General features: G+C 35.8%; 3 protein-coding genes across 3 annotated transcripts; 1 reads left to right on the top strand and 2 right to left on the bottom strand.

Moving 5' to 3' along the window:
• Window positions 1-3,115: 3,115 nt before the first annotated feature.
• On the bottom strand, window positions 3,116-3,859 carry LOC142624939 (uncharacterized). The gene has a single exon (XM_075798661.1). The coding sequence runs from the start codon at window positions 3,857-3,859 to the stop codon at window positions 3,116-3,118; it is 744 nt and encodes a 247-aa protein (XP_075654776.1).
• Window positions 3,860-5,420: 1,561 nt separating this feature from the next.
• LOC142624938 (uncharacterized) lies at window positions 5,421-5,924 on the bottom strand. The gene has a single exon (XM_075798659.1). The coding sequence runs from the start codon at window positions 5,922-5,924 to the stop codon at window positions 5,421-5,423; it is 504 nt and encodes a 167-aa protein (XP_075654774.1).
• Window positions 5,925-18,783: 12,859 nt separating this feature from the next.
• On the top strand, window positions 18,784-21,946 carry LOC142623888 (autophagy-related protein 8i-like). Its single transcript, XM_075797369.1, has 5 exons — window positions 18,784-19,027; window positions 19,124-19,179; window positions 20,845-20,897; window positions 21,465-21,583; window positions 21,684-21,946. The coding sequence occupies exons 1-5, from the start codon at window positions 18,988-18,990 to the stop codon at window positions 21,770-21,772; spliced, it is 357 nt and encodes a 118-aa protein (XP_075653484.1). The 5' UTR covers window positions 18,784-18,987; the 3' UTR covers window positions 21,773-21,946.
• The last annotated feature ends 4,646 nt before the right edge of the window (window positions 21,947-26,592 follow it).

Below are 26,592 nucleotides of genomic sequence, written 5' to 3'. Positions count from 1 at the left end.
AAGAAAAAACAGAAGGGCGGTCAGCCTTCCAAAGGGACGGGATCATCCGTTCCGCCCAAAAGGAAACAGCCAGATAAATCCGACCGTCAGACCAAGAAAACGAAGATAACGCCTGAACTCGTCGTAGGACTTGAAGCTGAGCCCAAGGAAGCCGTCATTCCCCTAGGACCAGGAAAGGGCAAAGGCTTAATGAAGGGTTCAGACACCGTCCAAGAGAAACTGACCGTCCTTTTCCGAGAGGATTTGGGGTATGCGTTGGAGAAACTTTCATCTATCCTTACCGTCGACGACTATGAGGACCTTGGTAACCATGCTACTGAAGCCATGGAGGAGATGGGCCTCTTTAGTATTGCTCAGGTATTTTTTATCCGTCTTTGTTATTTTTATCATGATTTCGTCAATCTTACGGCCCTTTGGTTTTCAGGCAATGCTGATGATGAAAGGACTCATGGGTCGCTGCCTGAATCATGAGACATCCTTGGACCGTCTTAGGAAAAAATCCAAAGCGATGGAGAGAGAACTCAACGGCCTCAAGGCTTGGAAGGTAGGTATGGAGAAAAAACTTACCTGTTCCGAGCAAGTAAGAGGAGAACTGGAAAAGCAGACGTAGCAACTGACGCAGATTCTAAGAGATAAAGAAAAAGAGATCACAGATGTCAAGGATCAGCTCCGTTAATCAAAGGAGTAGGCGATACATGTGTACCGTGATTCTGAACTTCTCTTAGCTGAACTTGGAAGTTCTTTTGCTGAAGGGTTTGATGATGCCTTCCGTCAAGTCAAAGCCTCATATTCGGATCTGGACGTGTCCCACTTTACAATCGAGACTCAAGGGCAGACCTTAGCTCAATCCGTCCATTCTGAGAGCATGGAGATTTGTTTGCTGCCAATGATCCTTATGTAGACGGAGAGATGACCCTTGATGAGAGGCAAACGACGCTTATTGAAGGTGACGCCGATCAAGTTGTTAATGAAGAGAAGAATGAAACCCTCCTTTCATAGTTTTTTTTTTTTTGGTAATGCTAAGGACAACTCTATCCGTCGTGATTTTTGTATGAGGACATATATCCCCCTTTTGTGGGGCTCAAGTATTTTGATTGTGTGTGTTTATCCATCTACTTGTTGTTTGTCTCTTTTGTATCATCTTTTTATGCAATCCATAATTTAAGGTTCGTCGTAAAAATATTCTTATCTGGTTAGTGGGCTCATCCACTTAAAGGACTCGTCCACTGGACTTTCATCCTTCCTAGGATGGTCCGTCCAGTTTGTGGGCTCGACGGATTTTAATCCTAATTAAGATGATCCATCCGCTTTGTGGACTGAACAGACTTTCGTCCTTTGTGGGATGGTCCGTCCACTTTATGGATTGAACAGACTTTTATCCTTTTGGGATGGTCCGTTCACTTTGTGGACTTGATGGATTTTCATCCTAGTTAGGATGATCCGTCACTTTGTGGATTGACTTTCATCCTTTTTGGGATGGTCTGTCCACTTTGTGGACTTGATGGATTTTCATCCTAGTTAGGATGATCCGTCACTTTGTGGATTGACTTTCATCCCTCTGGGGATGGTCCGTCCACTTTGTGCATTGAATTGACCTTAATCCCTCTGGGGATGGTCCGTCCACTTTGTGGACAGCAGATTTTCATTCTAGTTAGGATGATTCGTCCACTTTGTGGACTGAATTGATTTTCATCTTTCTGGGGATGGTCCGTCCACTTTGTGGAATTGATGGATTTTCATCCTTCTTAGGATGGTCCGTCCACTTTATGGACTTGATGGATTTTCATCTTTCTTGGGATGGTCTGTCCATTTTGTGGACTAAATTGATTTGTGTAAAAACATTCCTTATATGCTGAAGAAACCTCCTCTTATTGTAATGGATAAGTAGAATAGTGTTCATAAAAATAGAAAATTGCCCCCTGGGCCCTAGGAATACTTGTAGAAAATAAAAACTACAACTGTCTATTTGAAAAAATAAACTGGAAATGAGGAGGGTGACGCTGATGTCGTCTTCGTTCTCCATCTACTGGTAATACTTCTTCAGGTGCTCCGTGTTCCATGGGTGACTCAATTTTTTCCTGTCTAGTGTCTCTAGGTAGTACGTTCCCTTCCTATGCCATGAAACGATCCTGTATGGTCCTTCCTAGTTAGGTCCAAGCTTGCCCTGGGAGGCATCTTTTGCAGCGCCGAGTACCCTTCTTAGGAGAAGATCTCCAATCTGGAAGTCCCTGGACCTGACCTTAGAGTTGTAATGCTTCGCCATCAGGTCCTGGTATCGCGCTAGCCTCTGTTCCGTTGCTGCCCTGACTTCATCCACAAGATCGAGTTGCAAACGCATGACTTCGTCATTTTTGCTCTCGTCGAAGTTTCCAACCCGGTAGCTTGTTAGCCCCACTTCTGCCGGTATGACGGCCTCACTACTATACGCCAATCGGAACGGTGTTTTCCCTGTTGGTGTTCTTGCCGTTATTCTGTATGCCCATAGAACGCTTGGTAATTCCTCTGGCCATATGCCCTTTGCCCCCTCGAGCCGGTCTTGATAATCTTGAGCAAGAACCAGTTTGTGACTTCCACCTGTCCATTGGCTTGCGGGTGACGAGTAGTGATTCCTGATCCCTAGCTGGGAACAAAAATCTCTGAATGCATCGTTGTCGAATTGCTTTCCGTTGTCTGAAACTAGTACCCTCAGAATACCATACCTGCAAATAATATTTCTCCATACAAAACTTCGAATATTCTTCTTCGTGATAGTGGCCAAAGCCTCCGCTTCCACCCATTTAATGAAGTAGTCAATGCCAACTACTAAGAACTTCAACTGCCTTATCGCTGTTGGGAAAGGGCCCATGATGTCTAACCCCCATTGTGCGAATGGCCATGGGGCCGTCGTAGGTGTAAGCTCTTCCGTTGGTTGCCTTATGAAGTTGCCAAATCGTTGACACTTGTCACAAGCTCTGACATATGTGTTGGCATCCTTATGCATTGTTGGCCAGTAGTATCCTGGGCGGAGTAGCTTGTGCACCAAAGACCTAGATCCAGAAAGGTTGCCGCAAACTCCTTCATGGACCTCCCTCATGACGTAGTCCGCTTCTTCGTGGTCGAGGCATCTCAAGTACGGTCAGGAGAATCCTCTTTTGTATAGGACGTCTTTAATTAACACGAACCGGGCGGCTTTAACTTTCAACTTTCTTGCGACCTCTTTGTTGTCTGGCAGTTTGCCTCCCTTGAGATACGCTGTTATTGGAGCCATCCAACAATGCTCACTGCTTACCTCCTGCATGCTAGTGCCATCTAATAGTGATGAGAGTTGGACGAAGGATAATACCTGGTCGGGGATGATCATAGGTTCTGCTGAAGCTGCCTTTGCGAGTCGGTAGGCTTCTTGGTTCTCTTCCCTTGGGATTTGAACCAACTTGATCTGGAGATTGTTCGCTCGACCCTTCACTTCCTCAAGATACCTCTTCATTCTTTCATTCTTGCACTCGTGGATTCCATTAACCTGACTGATCATGACTTGAGAATCGGAGTATATGATCACACTCTTAGCTCCTACGGCTATCGCGAGGTCCAGTCCTGCTATTAAGGCTTCGTATTCTGCCTCGTTATTGGTGGTAGAGAAGTCCAGACGGACCATGCATTCGATCTTATCTCCTTCTGAGGTGTGGAGTATCACTCCGGCCCCTCCAGCATGCTTAGTGGAAGATCCGTCCGCATAGATTCTCCATATTTGAGTCTCCTCTGCCCCCTGGTCTTTCATGATGGTGAACTCAGTGATGAAATCTACTAATATCTGTCTCTTCACAGCCGCTTGCGGTTGATATCGAATATCGAACTCACTCAGCTCGATCACCCACAATGCCATTCATCTGGCAGCTTCGGGGCTACTCATTGCTCTTCGTAAGGGTTTATCTGTTAGGACATTTATGCTATGTGCTTGAAAGTATGGTTTAAGTTTCCGTACCGCGGTCACCAATGTGAAGGCGAGTTTCTCCATCTGAGGGTACCTTTCTTCTGCTCCTCTCAGTGCCCGGCTTATGAAATATAAAGGCCTTTGTACCTTATCTTCTTCTCTAATAAGAGCTGCACTAATGGCTGTTGAGGAGACGACAAGGTATAGGAACAACTCTTCCCCTGGCATAGATGGGCTGAGCAACGGCGAAGCGGAGAGATACACCTTTAAATCTTCAAATGCCTTTTGGCACTCGTTCGTCCATTCAAATGATTTTCTCAGTGTGCGAAAGAAGGGGAGGCATTTGTCCATCGCCCTTGATACAAATCTATTCAAGGCTGCTATCTTGCCATTCAAACTTTGTACTTCCTTTACCGTCCTTGGACGAGCCAGTTCCATTATTGCCTTCACCTTCTCTGGGTTGACCTCGATGCCTCTTTAGGATACCATAAATCCCAAGAACTTTCCTGCGATTACCCCGAACACGCACTTGCTCGGATTCAGTTTCATTTTGTATGACTAAAGAGTGTTGAAAGTCTCTTGGAGGTCGCTCATGTGATCGGACTCTCAAGTGCTTTTTACCAACATGTCATCTACGTAAACCTGCACGTTTCTACCAATTTGGTGCGCAAACATCTTGTTCATCAATCTCTGGTATGTGGCTCCTGCATTTTTAAGCCGAAAGGCATTACTTTGTAGCAGAAAAGCCCCTGACTTGTTATATTTGCTGGGAGTAATCTCCCACCGTCACAGACAACGTGATGACGCTTAAAGGGTATACCCTTGTCCCACCGAAGCCAACGAGTGGTGCATTTGTTGGAGCCAGCCGCTCTTTACCAATCCCCATTTGCTGGAACGCGGGGTAGTAGAGGATATCTACCGAGCTTCCGTTATCAATCAAAACTCGATGCATGTTGTAATCCCCTGCCCGTACGCTGACGACAAGCGCGTCATCATGTGGGTGGTGAAGGCGTCATGCATCTTCTTCCGAAAACCCGACGCTGGGGTTATTAAGTCGCGCCATTTTTGGTGAGGAACCCGTCATCTGGACGCTTTGAACCATCCGCAAGTATGTTTTTTGGGCCTTTTTAGATGACCCTGCAGAAGCAATGCCCCCTACAATCATCTGTATGTCTCCTACAGGTGGTCTAGGACGTTCGTTTTCCCGTCGGGGGGTTTGTTCCTGGGATTGATCCGTTCTTTCCTTCCTTACGAACCTCTGCAACCTACCCTACCTAATAAGGGCTTCAATTTGCTGTTTTAAGTCATAACAATCTGCCGTGTCGTGGCCATGATCACGATGAAAACAACAGTATTTGTCCCTTGGCCTCTTGTTAGGATCTCCTTTAAACTTGCCGGGAAACGTCAGGGCTTCTTCATCTTTAATCTGCATTAATACTTAGTCGATTGGGGCCGTAAGAGGGGTGAAGTTCATGAATCTTCCCGTGGGTGGTTTGGATCGTCGATCCTCCCGTCACTCTCCAGTTCTAGTCATCTTTCGCCCCCTATCCGATCGTGCATCTTCTTGTCTTTCCCTTTTTCTAGGCTTTTCCTCTCGAGCCAGCAGTGCATCTTCTGCGTTTATGTACTTCGTTGCCCTGTAGAGCACATCTGACATTGTCTTCGAGTCATTCTTATATAAGGAGAATAAGAACTTACCCTTCCGCAGCCCGTTTGTGAAAGCTGCTACCAGTATCTTGTCATTCGCCTTGTCTATCGAGAGAGCCTCTTTGTTGAAATGGGATATGTATGACCTTAGCGTCTCGTCTTCCCGTTGCCTAATGCTCATCAAACAGGCTGTGGACTTCTTGTATCGGTGGCCTCCAATAAAGTGTGAGACAAATTGAGCGTCTAACTCCTTGAAAGTGCTGATCGAATTTGCTGTCAGTCTGCTATAACATATCCTCACAGGTCCCTTCAGCGTAGTAGGGAAGACTCTGCACATGATCTCATCCGGCACACCTTGAAGGTGCATCATGGTCTTGAAAGATTCTAGGTGATCTAAGGGGTCCTTAGACCTGTCATAACTCTCTACCTGAGGCATGCGAAACTTTGGGGGAAGGGGGCATGAACTAACAAGTGCTGTGAAAGGTGAATCGGTTTGCTAGACCAAGTCATCGAGGTCGTTGGATACTCGACCCTTGAGGGCATTCATCATCACATCCATCCGTTCCCTCATCATCTGCATCTCAGTGGCTATGTGAGGAGGGAGAGTGTCCGAGAAAGATGGTCAGTTAGTGTCCTGCCTCTCCGGTCTGCTCAGAGCATGGCTACCTTCGGGTCCTTCCTGATTTCTCCTTTCAGCACTTGTTCCTTCCTGGTCCTCCTCTTGTGTGCCAAGGTGCGCATTCCTTTGTTGCAATTGCTCCTCCAAATCATGATTTTGCTTGGTTAGGCGTTCGACCGCTGTCGCGAGTGTTTGGACTTGCCTCTCCAAGGCCGTGGCGTGCGGTTCGTTGCCCTGATTGTTGGTTGTTGCCATCGATCGAGTGAGTACCATGCAACTTCTTGTCTCAGAGATAAAGCAAAGGCTGATCAATCGCTTTTCCCACAGATGGCGCCAATTGATGATGCCGAAAAATCACCAATAAGCTGCACACACTCCCAAACCGAAACAACACCTACAAAACGAAAAGAGAAGATCTAACAGCGAGCATCGGTGTGGTGCCAGCCAAAAACCCTCCGAATGTCAAGTTAGAACTTTTTCACAACCCTAGAGTGCCCGAGTTGAGTCAATGATGCGTACCTTGATTTATGAGGGTTTTGAGGTTTTTATAGCAATATAAGGCCGAATTTTACGCCTTGTTCACCAAGTTCTTTCCTTCTAGAGTTCTTTTCCTTATAGGAGTTTTCTTGATCAATAGTGCAGATCGTAGAACTTTGTATGATCTAGAATTCTATTCATAATAGGACTCTTAGTGTTAGTTGTGGGGCGCACGTATGCCTCACTTAAGAATCCTTGGATATTACTTAACATTCTAGAAACGTCAAGTAATACTTGATCCATTGACTCTTATCCCGTCAACCCAGTACCGTTACCTTCATTTCATTTGATTCCGTCGTTCTTAATTTTTCCTCTTCAATTGCCCCTCACTCTGTGGGATGTAGTATTTGTAATATGTATGATATATGGAAGTATGAGAGATATGGAGGTTAAAGAGTAAAAATATGAGATTATAACCGCTTGAGAAGTTGTAAAGATTGCTTTCCAAGAGAAAAGATTTTGTAAGAGAAGAGTATGGAGATGTGTTTAGATATTTGAAGATAGAAGCAGTAAGATAGGTGTATTTTCTGAAGATGGAGAATGAGAAAATGAGTATAAGAGGGGTAATAGTGTTGTAGTGTGTTTAGTCATGTTGCTAGGATTTACTGCTAGAGGATGTATGAAGGCTTATGAAAATGTGTTTATGAGCTAAGGGCTGAAGAGTTTAGTTCCTAATTTAAAAACTAAAAAACTCAGAAGTTTAGAACTTCATTAAGAGCTTCAGAAGATTCTTAAAGGGAGAGAGAATAGAGAAGCTTGTGAAGAGTTGTTCTTCTCCCTTGGTGTCCCCTTGAGGTATTGATAGGGGGTTATATTTAGCTGAGTTTAAGGGGGTATTTTAGCAAATAATCTCAGCCAAAATCTGTTTCAATTAGCAATAAAATCTTCTGAAAATTTATCATAGGATTTGGCCAAAAATGATATGTTTAGCTTTAAGGTATTCTTGCTATTATGGGCAGTAGCTGCTGGGGAAAGAGCAACAGAAAAAGGAAAGTGTTTTAGCAAGAAAAAGATAGTTACTTAGTTGGCTTTGGTTCTTAGCCAAATGAGGAAAAATCAGTAATGCTCAGGCTGTTAGGTCAGCTGTCACAGCTATTTTAAAAAGGCTGTCTCAGCCATTAGGAAAAGCTGTGATAGCTATCATGAGATAGCTGTCATAAGACAACTGTTGCTTGGAGCAAAAGCAGATGAGGTCAGATGTCAGGCTGATGAGATTTGAGCATTAAAAGGCTAATGATATTAGTTCCAGCCAGGTATCAAGTGCTGAATACACTGCTGGCATTCTGCTGGAAATGTTTCCTTTTTGAGTGTTTGTATTTTTGGTCCAAGATTTTATTACAACACATTTTTAGTAAATAAGAGAATGGTTGGTTGATAGTTAATGAAGCCTTAGAGATTTAGTCAATGTCTCATTGTGTTGTGACTTAATCTTGGTGAGCAAGAAGAGTATTTAATGCTTTACTCTAACAGTTGACAGAGGAATATATGGTTTGATTGTGGCAGACAACAGCTAAGTATCAATGATATCATGAATATTTTGTATATAGTTGGAGATTAAAGATAGCCAATCAGATTAGGCCATGTGTTTGAGTTCGATTTTAGCTGAAAGTAATAATGTAGTTTATGTAAAATAATATAATGAAGTTTTTAAATTTATATAGCAACAGTTGGGGATTAAAAGAACAGTTATTTTCTCAACAGTTAGATGGTTGGAGATATTGAGTCTTTGTCACGTGATGAAAATTAAGTTTTAGGAAAAGAGTAATGGGGAGTTTTATCATTTTAAGTGTTATGTGATAAGAAATGCTTACCATATGTTATCCGCTACACATGGACTCGTAAGAGTTCAAGGAGTTGAAGAAGACACGCCAAGTAACATGTTTCTTTTATTAACTTTAAACCACTGGAGCTTTACTGAAAATACCTTTTAGCCCTCCAAACCACGACTCCCAAAATTTCCCCAAAGAGTCTCATGAGCTTAGATCATAAGCCAAAGATGAGACGACGTACCTTGGGTTTTGTGTGAATATGGGCTGTTGTTGAAAAAGCCGCTTTCCATGAATATAAGAGAGGTAATATAGGCCATGAGCTTTGATTCATTGTGTGAGCCTGATCCATATGTTGATGTTAATGTTGATGTTATCATGGGTTATGATCCCAATTGATGAAAAGGAAATGTGGACCGTGAATCCGCCTCTTGAAGTAAGGATCTCATGGGCTATGTGAGCTTAATCTATGTAGTTGAATGAAATATGAGCTTATTTTGAGTTTTAAATAGATTTACCCAAAAAATCAATAATATGTTGATGTGGCATGGGGTGCCAATGAAGTAGTGTCATGTGGGGCGAAAAAAGAGTCCTCAACATTTATAAAAACTTTTTTTTAGGTGAATTTATTTATAAAAACTTAATCTTACATAATATGCATTCATTATATAACTTAAAGTAAAATGTTACTTTATTTATTAAAAAAAATAGAGTAAAAGATTACTTTATTTTTATTATCAATTTTATTTTATTTAAAATATTTTTTTTATTTTCATTAATTTACACATGATTTTTAATTAAGTTGTGTATCACACGGGCCTAATACTAGTATAAAAAAATAAAACCGAAACCTATGACTTTTTATTGATCTCTCCAGAACTTGCCACATCATTATTATTTTTTTTAAACAAAATTATTTAACTTTTTTTAATTAACAATATCAACTTCACAATGAGAGAAACTCTATCTCTCTAACAAATTCAACTTAAATTCAAACTCAAACGTTGAACACTATAAAAGTATGGCGAAAATGGCCCATTACCACTATTTAGCAAAAAAATTAGCAATCTACTACTGTTTTAGAAATATGTAGGGATTTACCACATTTTTAAAACTCAAGTTTGTGAAACTCGAGTTCCAAAAACTAGAGTTTTTTGAAAAATATATACTTTGAAAAAATTTTGAAATTTTTTTATGGTACTCGAGTTTCATAAACTCATAGAAAACTTGATTTCGCCAAACTCAAGTACCCAAAAAGTGTTAGATCCCTATATATTTATGAAACAATGGTAGATTGCAACATAGTTTGCAAAAAGATGCTATTTGGCTATTTTTGCCATAAAAGTAATACAAACCCTAATATTTTTTAGCAGATTTCAAAGACTATACCATGTATTATTCTTTTAAAGGTAATCAATTTTTCTTTTATATTTCTCTATTGTGTAATCATATACATTTTGTTTTGTTTCAAAAATTTATAGGAAGTAAATCTTATGATTCTTTAATATATTTTGGTTTTTCAAAAATTTTAACATCTGAATGATTCTTTTGATGGTAACACATCTTTCTTTTATATTTCTCTGTTGTGTAGTCTCTCTCTCTCTCTCTCTCACACACACACACACACATATATTATCTATATTTTGTAGGCTTTTAATCTTTTGATTACTTTCATTAGTTACAATCAATGATTATTCTTTTGAATGTAACCCGTCTTTCTCTTACATTTCTCTATTGCAAGCAAATCATGCAATGGTATAATTTTTTAATCAATTTAAGATTTTATAAAATTATTTTAGTCCGCCTCACAAATAGGTAAGTTCCCGTGTATAGCACGGGTTAGTAAATAGTTATTCCTAGATTGATTAGAAATCTAAGTTCATCACAATTGAAAATTATATATATATATATATATATATATATATATATATATATATATAGTTTTTTAATGTATTCCTATGGACAAAGTTTGGCTACAAAATTAGTTGTAGCCTTAGGCTACAAACTTACTTAATATCTTTTTATTGGAGATGAATTTTGATAAATTCACCATTGGATTACATCTTCTTCTTATATCCTCCATGCTTGCAAAATTTCAAGAAAATTAAAGATCAATAGCTATGCCATCAATAAATTTTTTAAATTGCAAGTTTTTATAATTTAAAATTATGTACAAAATATAAGTTTATAGATCATATAGTAAATAATATCCAATTAACACAAAATTTAACATATGTATTACGAGCATAAAGAATATACAATTCAACGGTTAGATTTTCAAAATATATTGTAATATTTATTTTATTGAGTGAGTTTGTAGCCTTAAGTTACAACCAATTTTGTAGCTAAACTTTGTCCTATTCCTATGGATAGCTTCTTCTTCTTCTTCTTCTTCTTCTTCTTCTTCTTATTTTTATAGCTTTTTCTTTCTGCTTTTTTTTTTCTTTTCTATTTTTTTTGGGGGATAAAAACACTATTTATTGTTCTAATCAATTTTTTCTCTTCCCCATTATCAATAATTCTCATTCTCTTATAATTTCTATGTTGATTGGAAATCTAATTCTCTCTTTTTTTTTCTTATTACTTACGCAATTCGACATTTGTGAAATCTATGGTAGAATTATTTATCAAACCTACCATCCACACTATTACAAGTATGTATTTGTCCTCTTTTGTTTTTGTGTTTTTTTTTTTTAAGGTTTTGCTTATGAGTCATAAAGACAATTTTAAATTCATGAAATCCATTATATAAACCTCTATGAATGTTTACTCTCTATCTATATATTATTTAAGAATTATTAAATTTTGTATTCTCTATCTTTTTATTTATGGGTTGTATTTGTGTCATGTTTATATGTGCATTATTAGATTAAATTAATTTTCTCGAATAGTAAAACTTTTATGTTACTATTTCTCATTTTTATTTTTTTTGTTAGTAATATTATATGTGTGCGGAAGAGATTGTTAATTTTTGTTTTGGTTTTTACAAATATTAATATTCATGCCTATAGTTTGGACCCACAAGACATTTGAATATTCATGAAAAAAAATACAAAATATAGCATGTTATGAATACCAACAACATGTTCCTTCACAAGATTGTTATAACCAAGTAATATTAAATCTACATCATGAAAATTAATCCACACCTCAATATGATCTTGCTGCTTTGTTTGAACTAATAAATTTTTTTAACAATTTTCTATATCATTTTTCTTCCTTAGGACTCCTTTAATATTAAAATTTTCACAACTCTCCACTCATCTTTAAGCAGAGCCTCTTTAGATAAAAGAGGTCATAAGTGTAGCAAAATATAACTCTAAATAAAGGTTTTCTTGCATTTTTAATTATTAAATTTAGGAATTTTTTATATATAAATATGTTGTGTAATTGTTTGAGGCCTTTAAGAACAATACTTTATATACAATTTTTATGATCTAGACTCAAGTGATTATCAATTTATTATTTTTGAATAAAATTATTCTAAAAGTTTATAGTCAAAACCGTGCAACACATGAGAGTAATACTAGTGTGTGTGTGTGTATTTAAAACCAAAGCTAAGAGAAAATTCAATTAAATTTTAAATTGGATTTCAATTGAGATCTAATTTTGCGCCACGTGTTCAACTTAAAATTTTTAATATTTGTGCCAAATTAATTATTCATTGAAAAAAAAAAACAAAGAATCCTATATTAAATGAACCATATAAAAAATCATACACCTAATCTAATCCCTTTTTTTTTTTGTAAAAATACCTATAATCTAAACCACCTTAAGGCTTATCTTGGGATAATATGTTAACGCTAAAAGCACTATATGGGCATCTTATAAGTTTCATTTTAGTACCCACAAAATTGATAAGTATTTGTATTGACTAAATGGTAAGTATATACATATTAATTATGATCAAAACACCTCCTTAAAACTTTATGATATAATATTTAAAATAGGTGCTAACAAAAAATTACATTAAATTATCATGAGTTAAGTTAAATATAAGCTTCTTTTCAAAATTAAAAAAAAAAGCTTCTTCTAAAAAAATTTAAAATATAGGTTACAATTAAAAGAGACTTAAAATTATTAAAATACTAACTAAACATATGATTACAAATTTTAGTGTACCTAAAATTGTAGCTGCACAAGTTACATGTCTTTTTCTTTTTCTTTTTTCAATTGAGAAACACACACACACACATAGGGGAAGAAGGATGAGATAAAAGAATACACTCACATGCCAACACCAAGGCAATTAGGGTATGTTTGGACCGTTTGGTATATTGAATGTAGATTATATTAGGAATAATAATATTTATTACTAGGAATAGAAAACATTGTAATGGAATAACTATTACTATTCATAAGTTTGGTTATTACATATGGAAAGCTTGTAAATGATGATGTATAAGGAAAATTTATATGTTTGGAAATATATTAATTTTAAAACCTATTATATGCACTAAGGAATAGGCTAATAGCTATGAGTAATTTTTAGGTACTCCCGGAATATAGAGAATGGTGCTCCCTCCTTTCACATTCATGGTGTGGTCCGCTCATTAAATTCATGATGGGGTCCACCATGAATGTGAGAGGAAGGAGCACCATTTTTCCGTGCTCCGGGAGTACCTAAGAATTTTCCAATAGCTATTACATCCATTTTAAAGAGGAATAGTTATTCTTTAATTTAAAGAATAGTTATTTCAATGGAATAACTAATTCATGTAATAAAGATGCAACCAAATGACCGAATTGCAATTACACATGAATAACTATTCCATTACAAGAGCTATTAACGTACCATTTGTGTCACAGAGCAAGTAATAATCACAAATTACATTTTAGTTATAATAATTATTTATAAGATATATAAGAGGATTCCTCTTTTTCAACTGGGCTTTTATGTGATTAAAAAATATCCTCATTAATGGATGATAACTTTATTTAGAAATAGAGTCATAAATGTCAAATAAGAAATTTCATTTTGAATTCAAAAGAAGAACTCCTAAAATATATGATTTTTTTTCTTTCACATTCAGAACAAAAATTACAATTACTAATTATCTCTAAATTATATTCCTTTTATTTGTTTGAAAAATTAAAAAAAAAATTTAATTATAATAGATATAAATTATTAATCTTGGAAAAAAAAAATCTTTTTGAGCAGTCACAATAATGTGCTTAGAGGATAGTTGGAAAATATTAGAATTCAACTTGTATAATGCTTTGACTTTTTTCGTACTCTTACCGGTACATCTATGCATTTAGGTAATGTTTGGATAAGGCTGAACGTGTCCACGTTTTGTTAAAATGCGTTTCAGCCTTTTTTTTTTTTTCTCCTGGACAGCGCCTCTTGCACTGTTCATTGTCCATAAACAGTGCATTCGCTAGCATTTCACGCCTTTCTATTTTATTTTATTTTTAGCCGTGATTTTTGACTTTTTCGCACACCAATGGGTCTCGTGCACTGTTCACGAGACCCACAAACTTCACTTTTCAGCAACTTTTTCATTAAAAATGGGTCCCACGGTATTATTCACACATTTAAAAATTATTTTGCTATAGTGTTTTTAGCTTTCAGTTTTCAACTATATCCAAACGGACCCTTATCCACGAATCTCATAAAATTATGCATTTGAGGTCCATCATGACTAGCAAGAAGAGGTCCCAGCTGATACATCACCTGTTGTCATTCGAGACATCTCCCAGATGTTTTAATAAAAGTTGATTGATTGGTTCCTGAAAAAAAAAAAAAAAAAAAAAAAAAAAAAAAAAATGCTAAAAAGCAAAACTGACTCTCTAAGTTTCAGCTTTTGTCATTTTAGTCTTCTAAGTTTCTGTTTTGTCATTTCAGTTCTTTATATTTCAAATTTTGTCAATTCAGTCTTCTGTTACCCTTCAGTTAAGTGATGCCGTTAATTAAACCAAAACAACGTCGTTTTGGGCTTTTTTTTTAATTTCTTAATTTTACTAAAATACTTTAATTACAAAACAAAACAAAAAATCTAAAGGGATTGACGACGTTCCCCTGCCTTTGAAAATCAAAAACATCATCGATACATGTACAGATAAGAAGAGAAGGTTGAGAATTGGTCTCACATACGTCCATATGTTGAGGGTTTCATTGTGCCAGGAGAAGTCGCTGAGAAATGCATCTTTGAGCGGCCACTCGCACCGGTAATAGTCCAATATGTATTCATAGTCTCTCAGATATTCCGGCAACTCCTCGTACTTCACCAATCGCTGCTTGAATCTCTACCTCTTCTTCTCTGCCTTCGTCTTCTTCATCTCCTGTTGAGTTTCCGAGCCGGCTCAGTTCTGACTCCTTGCGCTTTTCCGGCGAACGATACTCATCATTGTCACCGTAGCTTTCCTTGAGATTTTGTTCTTCGACGAAAAATCCACCGAATCTGAACTCTCCAACAAATCTGTGAGGTCCAAGTCCCGAGAGGTTCTAATTGATCATTTCCTTCAACTTCTGAGCCCTTTCTATTTATAACCAACGAGGACCGGTGTGGGCCAATTAAATAAAGCTACTACATGAAAACAGTGAAGCTTCTCGGCGTTTTTAGCTTTTTCTTTTGGGTTGGGATAGAGTAAGGGTCGTTCCCATTAGATTCTTTTTTTCTTTTTCTTTTTTTTGTAATTAAAGTATTTTAGTAAAATTAAGAAGTTAAAAAAAAAAAAAAAAAACACCAAAACGACGTCGTTTTGGTTTGGTTAACAACAACACTTAATTGAAGGGTAATAGAAGACTGAATTGACAAAATTTGAAACTTAGAGGATTAAAATGACAAAACTGAAATTTAGAGGACTGAAATGACAAAAGTTGAAACTTAGAGAGTCAATTTTGCAATATAGTCAAAAAATAAATAATAACAATAAGAATATCATGTCTAGAGATTTCAAAAGAGATCGTGGTTTGGTGGGTCATGAGTCATGAGACAAAGACTAATCAGTATAAGACACCATGAGGAAGCATTTATGTCAATAGGAACTATTAATTTTGGGGAATTCTACCGATTATAGAAGATTATTAATAGAACAATTTGTAATCTATTTGTCCTAAAGCTCCCACATGTGTCACATGTCATGCTTATAAATACTCATATCCACCTAATGAAAGAAAATACATTTTCAAAGAAAAAAAAAATGAAGACTTTTGGATAAGTCATCAAAAGGAGATAGTATCACATGTAGCCGTTGTATGATAATTTTCTCATCAAGAGACCTTTAGAATTTAGATGGGTCATCATCGGTGACCATGACTTGTGCACCTTGGTTGAACTTCCATGACTCACCATGACCCTCTTCTTCTCTTTTTTTAATTTCCTCTACTAACCACACTTTCCCTGTCCTCCATGACATATCTTGAAATTATCCCCGAAATTAACGGTGCATAATTGTAATTAATTGAAATAGCGCATTCCTTCATAAATAAATAAAAAAGATTAAAGAAAAAGAAGAAATAATTATACTGAGCTATTTAAATTAACATCTTACAAGTTACTTTTACCCTACATTGCCTAAATTGTTCTCCAACAAAGATCTCAAGGGTTTTGCCCTTAATTTCCGGCCAAAATAACCAAATATCACTGTTTACTAAAATTTATATTAATCTACTATTGTTTTGAAAATATGTAGGGATTTATCACATTTTTTAAACTTGAGTTTGTAAAACTCGAGTTTTTTGAAAAAATTGCTGAAATTTTTTTTATAAAACTTGAGTTCATGAAACTCAAGTACCATAAAAAATTTTCAAAATTGTTCCATAAAACTTTAGTACTATAGAAAACTCGAGTTTCTTAAACTTGAGTATCAAAAAAGTGATAGATTCTTACATATTTTCGAAATAAGAGTAGATTAATATATATTTCAATAAACAATGCTATTGTGACACTTTCCCTTAATTTCTTGTGATTTCTAAAATAATCAAGGATGCAAGTGTCATTATATATTGTTTGTATATGATTTTACATCGTAGTTCAGAAACATTCATTGAGTTAGTGGGTTGGTGAGTGAGTTGGTGAGTTGGTGTTAAATACTCTTCAACCTTGATGGTGGCTAGCCACCAAAACCCAGTCAAAAACTGACTAAATTTGGAGGGTACTTTTCTGAAAGGTTCAAAAACTAAAGAAAAAGACAGCACAAATTAAATTAGTGAATTACTTAGCTCAAGCCGTTGTTAAAGGTCGGTGCTCTTGAGTCTTGACTTGGAAATACGTGCTTGTATAATTTTGTTCACGAGTGGCGACGTGGGTAAGAAGTGGTACAGAGAGTGATGGACCCAAACCGAGACCGAGAGCATAATTGTGCAGGAGGTGGAACACGATAACTGTCAATTGTAAAGGTTGATTTCATTTTCACCTAAAGGCTATCTAGGCGTCATCAAAAATCGAGCTAGCTACAATGGCAATAGACGTGAGACCAACTTTATATAATTTGAGCGACAACAATGTCAGGAAACAAAGTTGTTGGTTATGATTGTGTTTTCTTAAAAAAAAAAAAAAGGTAATTGTTATAAGAAAAATGGTCCTTAACGAAAAATCCATCCATTTTTAAAAATATTTTACGAAAAATTATAACTTTTTTAATTTTTGATAAATTTTTTTAAAAAAATAGTATACTATTAAGAGTACATGTTTGTAAAATCTTAAGAAAAATAAGGAAAGTGGTATTTATATAATATTTTTAAAGTAAACTTTGGGTAATAAGTTATTATTGGTTTTAATTTGAATTTACCACTTAAATTATTTCTTTTTCCACCCATAACAATTTGTAATAATCTACTACTTAAGATTTTTTATAAAAATATTGTGGATATAACATTTTTTTTTCTTTTCATAGTCACTTATATGGGTTTACTATTGACACCATACATTTTCTTTTAACACCAATCACAATATTCTACCTATACAATCATGAATGTGCTGTTCAAACTCACTGTTTATGCCAAGCAATTTCTAAATGAAAGATTAAAAAAAGTAATGCATGAACAATATTCTCACAATAATTTCACAAAAAATTGTAGGTGGAAGTTTTTTATTGGGTCTAATATGAACCTACCTCTGACATCACATTTTTAACTATTAATAACAACTTGTCAATTGTTACTTAGCATTTATTGTGAAATTGTTGTAAACGTAACATTAATCAATTCAACATATTTATTTTGTACTTGGCACTTAATAGACATCTCATTATGATACATTGACAAAGAACTTAAATCTAAACTAGCCTCATCACATGCGCTTCGCGCGTACGATGAGGCTTTTTTTTTTAAAAGTGGTCTTATTTTGTAGAAAAAAAATTGTATTTTTTATTTTATTTTATATATATAATTTTTATTTTGAAAATCTAATTTATAAATTAATAGGAGAGTGGTTCTATTTTTTAGGCAATGTTTTAGTGGGAGTTAGAGTTATATTTTTACCAAATGGTCCTTTAGTTTTGTCTCTACTTAAACATATGGATGTATGGGTATTTTTGAACTAAAAAATGAGGAATCCAAACAATGAAAGCCCCTTAAATAATAGTATAGATGATACATAACAATATGAATGCAAATGTCAAAATTTTAGAGAATACAAATCTTCTATCTCTCTTTATGCTTCACTAATTACAAAGTTTAAAATGGAAAAGAATCAACCCATATGATAAATTATGATTTGCATAACATAGAGTGAGACACAAAAGAAGTATAGAAGACTTGTATTCAAATTTAGTATGCCAAACTAAAATTACCTCAAACTTGGGTATAAATTGCAATTGTCTAAATAGTATTTTATGCATTACCAATCATAAAGCTTAAAATGAAAAAAAAAAAATCAATCCACATAATAAATTCTGATTTGTGGAATATAAAGTGACACAAAAGCAGTATAGAAGATTTGTATTCAATTTTATTACGCCAAACCAAAATGACCTCAAACTTGGAAAAATTATAAGGTCCTCATGGTGGACAAGTGATATAGTCCACCATTCCAGTAAAAGACTCCCACATGTTTAAAATTGTGGAGTTGTAAATAAAAATTGAATACTGACTCAGCAATTTTAAATAGGTGAAAGTTTTTTACTGAAATGGTGGATAAATGACGTGGTCTACCATGAGGAACATATAATTTCTCTCAAACTTGGGTCTATAAACTGCAATTGTCTAAATAGTATTTTAAATTGTTAACCATGGCCATAGAAGCAACAATGTAATTAAGGCCCATCACTCATTGTCTACACATCTAAGCCCAAATCACACAGGCCCATATCCACCGCTAGTAAAGGCCTAATCGGCGCTTGTTTTTTAACATTTTCCTTCATTTGACTTTGGACAAAAGAACTCACCGCAGAATCAAGCAACAGACGACAATTTCGTAACACAACCACACATCTTCTCCAGCTGTCTTTGTCCGAAAATTCCAAAAAATCCCCTCCATTTCAAATCCTATATCATTTCGCCAAAAGCAAAAAAGAAAGTTCAATTCCTTTCTCTGAATCAAACCCTCTAAACGACACCACAATCTATGGGGAAGCTTAACTCTTTCAAGGACCAATACTCCATTGGTTCGTTCTTCTCTACAAACTTCAAAATTTCCTTCAAATTCTTATATTTCTTTATCCAAGGGATTTTTTTTTTTTTTAATTTTATTTTTGGTGCAGATGAACGTGTTGAAGACTCAAAAAATATCATTTCGAAATACCCTGACCGAGTCCCTGTAAGTTTTCTAAATTGCCTTATCATAAGTGTTGCATTAAAATTAGTAATTGTAACGTGGCCAAAAAAAAAAATTTTGCATGATTATTCGTTTTGGGTTGAATTAGTTATTTATTTTTACTTGATCTGTATTTATAATTTTATGAATAGATCATGTATTTAATGGGTTAGTAGATATAGGAATTTGAGCACTACAAGATTATTTTATTTCATTTTTATAGAGGTTAATTGTTGAATAATCTTGGAATACCATAACTGCATAGTCTCCTCTCCCACATAATTGTGGGTTTCACTAATTAAATTCATAGTGGGACCATGATTCATGTGAGAGGGGAGTATGCTTGTACTCTTGGAGTATTCAATAACTTTATTTTTATAGATACAATTGGATTGAATTATGGTGTAGATTCCATGATGATTGCTCCTTAATATCAGGAAAGTTACCAATGGTTCCTTTCTTATGTAGGCAAAATGTTGAAGATTTCAGATATGAGCAATGTTAGTGGGAAAATTAGAGAGATAAGTTAAGACCATAAAAAGAGAGTACAGTTAACGAATGCCCATGGGCAGTTGTTAATTGATCATTTTAGGATAGTTTTGACTTTTGATATTACTTTAATGGGAAATATAAAAAGCTATAAAAAAAAAATGGTACGTTCACAATATTTTTACAACAAATCACAGGTGGTTAGTTGTTATTAGTTTAAATTTAAATCTAACACTAATATGACTTTTTTGCCCCAACAATAACAACCAGTAATAATCTGCCACTTAGAATTTGTTGTAAAAATGTTGTGGATATATTATTTCTCAAAAAAGTTAGTTACATTTTTTTTTCCCATAAAAAGTTTTTAAAAATATTTGCTAGACAATACCCTTAGGGCATGCGTTAATTTTTTCCCCCCAACAAAGAAAAGAAAGTAAAATCAATTCAGAGATTTATGCGGTTCAGTGTCTTCATCCATGGGAGCAAGCCGCTGAGAACTCCCTAAATTGAATTTCCCAATATACCCTTACCCATGAGGCTTCTAAAGTAGTGACTGGTGTTACATTCGCATTCAAAATATGAGTCATTGTCTCTAAGATATCAAGAGAAACTGGGATGTACAAATGTTGGACTGTCGATATTTTGGTCATGATAATTTGAAAAAGCATTAGCTTATGCCCTTTTTGCTATAATCTGTAATAGGCCATGGTCAAAAGGTTGATGTTATTTAATGTGATTGTAAGTTGAGATGTCTTAGCAGCTTAAATTGAATGTTTGTTGAGTAATCGAAGTTTGAATTTGTGAGTGCAATGGCTCTCTAAAAGCCTCTTTTATTACTAGTGATCTCAAACTTTCCAAAACATCACCGTCCAAACTAAATAAATGATTAAATAAGATCAATTCTGAAGCTTCAGGTTTTCCTCTTTACAAGTAAAGGATCAAATTTAAATGATGATTCTGTGACAAGAGGCTACCTTTAGTTTGGATTTGGTTATCATTTTTGGCACATATAGGAACCCAGATCCTATGTGAATTTCAACTTTAAAAAATTTGTGATAGTCTCTGGCTCTCTGCTTTTGTTTTTGCTGAAATATCTAATGTATTTTTAATTATTATGTTCACTCTTAAAAACTTTATTTGTTGCAGCTCATTAAGGTTTCTCTTTGTGTGTTCTTGCAGATAATCATTGAAAGATACTCAAGGACAGACCTGCCTGAAATGGAAAAGAAAAAGTAGGCTCTACCACTTGAGCTATTATAATTTTCTATGTTTCTTGCAATGCTTTTAGACTAACTTTGTTTTGTTAAAAGCAACATTCGTGCCATATTAATACATGTGGGATTCAACTTAAAGAACTTTTTTACATTTTGGCCGCAATTTTTGTGATATTGACATGCGACAAATAGACAAGGTTGCTGACTTTAGGTTATTTTCCTGGTTTAGTGCAGTCGTAATGTATTTGCTAATGCATTTCTATATGTTATTAGTCTCATTTAGTGTGGATAACATCTTCATCTAGAAACTAAGAGAGCTTTGCTTTTGTCAGTTATGCTTAGTGTTTGGAGTATTCTTCCATGTTCTTTGCCTGTTGCTCTTTATGTTGAACAACAGAATCTTGTTCCTAGATGAATCTCATTATTCTATCATTTTGATGAAATCAAAATGATTCAGTGCAGATTATGAGTTCCAATTGCTGTTGAATCGCCATCTAGTTAACTGATAGATATTGGCCCTTTCTTTTTCTAGATTCTAACATAGAGGAGACTAAGCTGTATCTTGTATATACTTGTTTATTCTAGATTCCTGGTTCCTCGAGACATGTCTGTTGGGCAATTTATCCACATCTTGAGTAGCAGACTACATTTGGCTCCAGGAAAAGCTCTGTTTGTTTTTATCAAAAACACATTGCCTCAAACAGGTAACTTGAGCAGTTTTGTTGACTCTTGCTGAAGTTGGGTTAGCTTCTGCCTTGTTTTAGAAACACCCTAACACATATTGATAATGATTTTCATCTACAGCCAGTCTTATGGGCTCCATATACGAATCTTACAAGGATGATGACGGGTTTTTGTATATGTGTTACAGCAGTGAGAAAACCTTTGGCTAATATATTCCGTATTTCCTCAATAATGTACATGCCTATTCTTTGTTCTTGTAAGTACTTGTGATCCACTGATTCCAAAACATGAGCATGCCCATGTGGCTTGACGCAATAATTTCATTTGTAAAGAACATGTATTTTATAATGCTTCCAATAAAATTGACTGTTTATAAGAGTAAATGGCTCCACATTTTTTCTCTTTTTATCATTTTTAAACGAAAATCCTGAATAGACTTCATACTTTGATATTACCTAGAATTAGAAAGGCAAAAATAATGCAATATTTTCTTGAGGTGGCTCTTCCTATGCATAGGTTATTTCATTTTTCTTCTTCAAATTTTTTTTTTGGTGGGGGTTTGATTATTTTTGGTTAGGAAACAATGGCTGCATGGTAAACATAGCCACTCCTATTGCTTACCTGCCTCCTACTTGGTAAGCAGTCTTGGCAGCAACTGCATCAACCATTTTGTTATACTAACTTTGATTTGAAAGTTCAATTATATGCGTTTTTTTTATTGTTTTTTTATATTTGTGTGAAGGATATATTCCAATATATAGTACTGACTGACTGCTGGATAGATACCTTTGGCAAATTGGCAGCTAATCCTCTTGCTAGTACAGTAGTAGCATCTAAATGTGCAAATGTCGGGGCAGAGCATAGAATTTATAATATTATTGAACAAAGAATCAAAATACGTAGTTTAAAATTTACACACAGAAGCAGCTGTAAGGCTGCACTAAAAAAGGCGCAGCTGTAAGGCTGGAAGCCTGCAAATACCAATGCGAGCCAGTACTACATTATACTTGAGGTAAATGTCTTACATTTCATGCCATCATTCCACCAATTCTAATAATCTCAAATGAAACCAATCATACACGGCAATCAAAGATCAATATTTGCCAGTGGAGTGAGCAATCTGGAAGCATTTTAAGGAAATAGAGATCAGAAAAGGAAAGCCAGTTAAGGAAATCTTTTTCTTTTTTTTTTGACTGAAAAGATAGAGCCAGTTAAGGAAATCATAAAAGTGGGAAAAGAAGAAAATATGACAACCCATTGCATCCTCGATGCCAAAAACAGGAATAAACTATTTTCTTGAGGAGTGATGCTACCGCCACCGCAAAATATTTTACAATATTTTTGTAAATTGTTGATGTGACAAATTTTTATTGGATTTTATATAGACTCATCATTAATATCATTTTTTTATATACCAATAACCATTTACTATATCAACAGTTTGTAAAATAGCTTGTGTCTATAGCATTTTCCTTTCTTGAGAAGAAATTTCCTACATATGTCCTCCTAACTAAACAGTAAATAAGGGACATAATCATTTTTGTTTTTTTTATAATATATCATCAACATTTAAACAAAAAATTTACTATCACTATTTTGTTATCACAAAATCCAATTCACTATAAAAACTCTTCTTTCGCTACAGCTCATTAGTCTAATGTACAATTCTTTTATAGTTTTTTTTTTTTTTTTTTTGAGATAAACTATATTTTTGTCTTGCTTATTTTTTTAAACAATAAACCAATGAAAATAATCTTATACCAAACAAGCAATCTAGTTTTTAGGTCTAACGCTTGATGGCTATAAATGAATCAACTTATTTATGAACACTTTGGGCATAGTTTGAGAAAAAACTTGATTACATTTGTTTAATTAGCAAACAGGCCAAGTTTAATCTTGTGGTGGGTCCTTTTTGAAATGTTGAGCTGAGCTGCCTCCTGCTGTACTGAGGCCCAAGTATTCTAGGTAGGAGAATCAGGACTGGTCCAATTGCAACTCACCCTGGCCCAGCTTGTGCACAAACGATGCCCCTTTTTTATAGAAAAAATGATCACATGCCATGGCAGGCGTAGCTGTTACAACAGAGCTATGGCAGGCGGAATGTAATAGAATAAAGCAAAGAAATGCGTTTGCTGTTAGACAAGACAAATAAAGGGTCCTTAATTAAAATGAAAATGCAACAATGGAAAACGCGTCGTAAAAGGAATGGCAGAAATATGGAGGGAAATAACAATGGTAATTAAATCAGATAAGAAAAGGGTCAATCTGCAGTAATAAGTTGTGTTACGAGACCAAGATTAAGGAGGAAACCATTTCCTCAATGTGAATAACCTCTCAAGAAGATCCTGCTGTATAAATTATTCACTTTGAGGGAACGAGCCTGAATGGTTTGTGCCTGGAAGAATCCTTTTTTCCCAATAGAAAGTAGGCCTTTAGGGGGAGAGAAGGGGTAAGCCTACTGGTGTATGCTTGTCGTGCTACACTCTCTGTTTTTCTTCTTTGTTCTCTAATTCTCATTTTTCTTTTCTTTCTTAGTGTTTACTCGTGTAGTGTTGTGGTGATAGTGATACTATGATTCTTTCCTAGTGATCGCTATTGTTGCGATTATGTTGATTCCTACTGTGCACGGCAAGAGCCCTATATATACTATCTGCCGTGATTGGTTTTTACCCTTTTAACATTTAACTGCTTTTGTTTGGATTTGGGTGTTCTTCTCGACAACTCACTGGTTTGTCAGCTACCCAGCCACTACCATTTACCTGTGCTGGCTGTGCCATTACCCATTACCAAAAAAAAAAAAAAAAATTGTTTTGTTTGCTTGTTCACCGTGGTATTTTTATCCTCTACGGTGTGGGTATTCTTCTTGCTATCCCTCATGACATACACCTAGTGGTCCTAGCTCATCCTCCCTCTTTTGGGTGGTATATCATCCCAGCAGGACATTTCTCTCAAAAGAGTTCGAGCTGGAACCCCAGAATAAGCCTTCCATTTCTCCCCATCGCCAGACCATACCCCCTCTTACCTCTAACCCATGACCCATCCTTGTTTTCTGATTCTCATTTTTCTTTTCTTTCTTAGTGTTTACTCATGTAGTATTGTGGTGATGGTGATACTGTGATTCTCTCCTAATGATCGCTATTGTTGCGATTATGTTGATTTCTACTGTGCACAGCAAGAGCCCTATATATATTGCTTGCCGTGATTGGTTTTTACCCTGTTAGCCTTTAACTACTTTTGTCTGGATTTAGGTGTCCTTCTCGACCACTCACTGGTTTGTCAGCAGCCTAGCCACCACCATTTACCTGTGTGGCTATACCATTATCCATTACCAGACAAAGAAATTTTTTTTGTTTGCTTGTTCACCATAGCATTCTTATCCTCTACGGTGTGGCTATTCTCTCTTGCTATCCCTCATGGCATGCACCTAGTTGTCCCAACTCATCCTTCCTTTTTTGGGTGGTATGTCATCCCAGCAGGACATTTCCTCCAAAAGAGTTCAAGCTGGAACCCCAGAATAGGCTTTCCCCTTCTCCCCATCGCCAGACCATACCCCCTCTTACCTCTAACTCATGACCCACCATCCCTGTATTGGCTGGGTACAAGTTGGTAGTGCTTGGGCCTTGTGTGTGCTCCTCTTCCGTGTACATCAAAAGCTTGTCTGCTGTTCATGCGTTTGCCATGGTCTGGAGGTTTATCTGTGCATTCTGCCGCTCATCCTCGACCTCTTATGGCGTGAACTGTCTTTTGATTTTCCATTCTTTATTGGCTTGCTCCTTTCAAGAGCTGGGCCTTGCTTGATTATGGATTCTCCCTTCTTAAGCCCATTTCTTGCTCCTTCCGTAATCTTGTTGTCATTCCTGCCATACCACCCTGCCATTCCTGCTATGGTGTTATTTGAACCGCCCCTACTGGGCCTCTTTTGGGCCTGCTACACATTCTTTTTTCCAATTGGTTTCAATGACCCAATATGATTATTGGATTCATACTCATGCTACTTTGGGCTTCCTAGACCCAGTACCTTGCTTGTGGACTCCTTTGGCCCATTTCTTCCTTGTTGGACATCCTTGGCCCATTTCCAACTCTACAGTCCCATGGACTTTTACTAACTCCTTTTAAGCTTCCTTAATCTAATTACTATATCCTTCATCCTTGGGGTTCATGGGCTTTCTATAAACCCCTTACTTTCTTACTTCATTACTTCAGGCCTGATGTGGCCCATTCTCACTTTTCTACATCACATAATGCCCATGGGTTTACTGCTTCTTCATTTAAGCTCCTGTTGGCCCATTTGCTTTCACAAGGCCCATTTGTTTACTTATGGGCCTAAGTCTCATCATTCCTACCATTCGGGTTTCATGAGTTTCTTTCTCTCAATGCATTAACTCTCTTCTTGCCCATGTAGTTAGGCTTTTTCCTGCTGCCGGGCTTTCCCAAAATGAGCATCAACAAACCTTAATTATTAAGTGAGCAAAACTCAAACATTATAGTGTATACTTGAACAAACTTGTGAGTATGCAACTTTATTTGTGTATGTATAATAGCATTATATATACATGCAAAAGATATACTTATTTAGACTTGAGATTGAATTGTATAAGGTTGTAAATAATTCATAAAATATCAAACTATTTTTATAATGTAAATAATTCATAATGTAGTAAAAATTAAATATAACTTTAAACAATATTAAGGTTAGTGGATATTAATTATTATGATGTGCTCAAATCATCAGTAAGTTATAGGCTCCAAATCGCTTCAATGGCTACATGTGAAAAAGAGCAAAAGGACCCAACAGAAAGCACCGACGTGGTACTGGCCAAAAACTCTCCGAATGTCAAGTTAGTGAATGAGAAACCTCTAAGAACTTTGTCGTGAGAGAGTTTGGGAATTTATGCGACCCTGAGGAAAGAGGAGGTCTTGGTGCTTTTATAGTGGTGAGTAGTGAATCGAGGGGGATATTTGCAAGCTAGCATAGTGAGGTGATAGAGTATAGTAAGTTAACACGCGTTTGAAAGGTATTTGCAAACTA

This window comes from Castanea sativa, chromosome 2, assembly GCF_040712315.1.
Source record: "Castanea sativa cultivar Marrone di Chiusa Pesio chromosome 2, ASM4071231v1".
Taxonomy (NCBI): Eukaryota; Viridiplantae; Streptophyta; class Magnoliopsida; order Fagales; family Fagaceae; genus Castanea; species Castanea sativa.
The sequence above is the reverse complement of the archived record's forward strand: the minus strand, read 5'-3'. Positions and strand labels throughout refer to the sequence as shown.